At 38.0% G+C, this 2,393-nt stretch overlaps 1 protein-coding gene across 1 annotated transcript in view; it reads left to right on the forward strand.

Moving 5' to 3' along the window:
• LOC104727051 overlaps positions 836–2,393 on the forward strand; it is a 2,390-nt gene continuing 832 nt past the window's right edge. Inside the window, exons 1-3 of the mRNA XM_010446047.1 lie at positions 836–1,174; positions 1,341–1,886; positions 1,995–2,340. Of these exons, the coding sequence (XP_010444349.1) occupies positions 849–1,174; positions 1,341–1,886; positions 1,995–2,340 (1,218 nt within the window). The 5' untranslated portion in view covers positions 836–848. The remainder of the gene's footprint in view (positions 1,175–1,340; positions 1,887–1,994; positions 2,341–2,393) is intronic.

The following is a 2,393-nucleotide window of genomic DNA, read 5'->3' on the forward strand; positions in this document are numbered from 1 at the left end:
AAAACTATCACCGTGTAGATGACTAGATAGGGGTGAACCAAAGAAATACGTAAAGTAAAAAAATTAATGCAAAGGGCCATTGTTGTTTACTTCACGCTGCGAAAGTGGTAAAAAAGAATCTATGGCTACTAATTGTTTTCTTACAAATTTTCTTTGTATATTTTGGATAAAAGCAAGAACATAAACCCTTTCTGATTATGACAAAGAATCTGAATTTCATTTTACTGTTACTAGTCAACCCTTGTCAATTTTCATGCATATCATAGCACAGTAAACCATCTCTATCATACCAATTAAGAAGAACTCAATCAAATTTCCGATATACAAAAAAAAAATCGTAATGATGCAACTTTAAATATATTTAAGTTGCATGATTACAAAAATATAATACAGTATATATAAAATAATATAATGTTAGTTTTTTCCATAATCTTCAAAATTTTCATCAGTAATAATCGAAATTAGCAATTAACAGAAGTAAATGAAATTAGCATTCAACTTATGGTAAAATTAAATATCACTAATTCGCCCCAAGATATAGATGATATTTTCACAAAATTATATTTCTATTGTGGTGAATAATTTCGATGATCATTGACTACGAGTATATTCAAACCCTTCATCGATGAAATATAAGTATATTCCTACGAAATGGCCAAGTTAATTATTCCACTTTTAGGTAATTTCAAGCTTATCACTTCATATTTCTTTTTGCTAAATCCTGCACATAATTCATTGTTCATGGCCCCCTTTAACGTACAGATGCAGTATAACGTAGACGGTGCATCTATATATACGTGTATACGCAGACAAAACTCAAACACAGCCACATTAATCAAAAAAAAAAAATGATGTCCGAGAAGTTCCCTGATGTATTCACTTGGATACAAAACATCCCACAGATCACTCAATGGCGCACAACTTCTCTTCCCTTTTGCATTTGCCCTTCCACTTCTGATTTTCCGAATTCGACCCTAAACCTCATAGCACAAAAGAACCCTAACCCTACACTTCTCACTTTATCCATCATCGTCCAATCCAATAATCATTCTCCTTTGTATCTTTGGACCACTGAACAAGAGCTCAACGACAAACCAAACTCACCAAACCCTTTCGGTGAACCAACAATCATCTCTCTTCTCTTCAATTTCGTCGAATCCATCTTAACTTATACATCTAAAAGTTCAAATTATTCGACGATTAAAATCCCTAACCCTGGCTCATCGAAGATCGACCGTCTCAAAGACATATTCAACGCCGTGATTCTCACTCTCACGTTCGTCGTCNCAAACAATCATCTCTCTTCTCTTCAATTTCGTCGAATCTGTCTTAACTTATACATCTAAAAGTTCTAACTATTCGACGATCAAAATCCCTAACCCTGGTTCATCGAAGATCGACCGTCTCAAAGACATATTCAACGCCGTGATTCTCACTCTCTCGTTCGTCGTCTGCGTCTACGAAGCTCCTTTGTATCTCCGTGAAAACTGCCTCAATACCCTCAAGAACCATTTGGTTACTTGTCATGTAAGGCAAGCGGTGATATCTCTGATGAAGCTTCTAGGGTCTAATTTGGAAGAGCAATGGATGAGAACGGTGAATCTAGCGTTTACAAATTGGATCATTGAGCAGCGTCGTTCTCAGTCCACCAAGAACACAACGACTCCTTTGTTCTCTTACGCTGTTTCGGCTTATGGATTGTGGAAAGTGCAATTGTACTGTCCCGTTGAAGCCATGGAAATAGAGAGATCGAGCAATCCAATGGCTGATTCGAGATTGTTGTTCTCTCTCAAGTTTAATCAGCTTGAAGGTGTGATGCAATTCAATCACAAAGTCATAGTTAGAGACAAGTGGATCGATGTGATCGTGAAGATAGACAACATCAGGTACCCCATATGTACAAAGACTCTGGTTTTTCTAAAATGGCGTAAAATTGTTTACACTTAGCTTCTATTTTTGGCTATCAATTAACAATTCATAACTAATGGATGCAGATACGATGTAATAAAACTTGTGAACGAGAAACTGATGTCGAGAAGAGGAGCAGGAGAGCACGAAAAGCATTTCCCATCAAGGATCTCTCTGCAACTAACTCCAACTCTCCAAACCGATTTCATAAGCGTGTCGGTCAGCAAATCATCAAACAACCCGGGACGAGAGTTTGAAGTCGAGAGATCTATTGAAGGCTCCTTCGACCCACCAAACTCCCTAGGCCTAAGGGTCGCTGGACGAGAAGCCTCGACCATGACAATGACCCCATGGAAATTCGAGCAATCTGTGCTCGGCTACACAGCTAATCTAAACTGGATCTTGTATGATAGCAGTGTTGGTGGACGAGAGGTTTTCTCAACAAAGCCATCACGGTTTTCGATAATGAGCCCGAGGTCTTGGTT

This window comes from Camelina sativa, chromosome 11 (genome assembly GCF_000633955.1).
Source record: "Camelina sativa cultivar DH55 chromosome 11, Cs, whole genome shotgun sequence".
Classification (NCBI taxonomy): domain Eukaryota; kingdom Viridiplantae; phylum Streptophyta; class Magnoliopsida; order Brassicales; family Brassicaceae; genus Camelina; species Camelina sativa.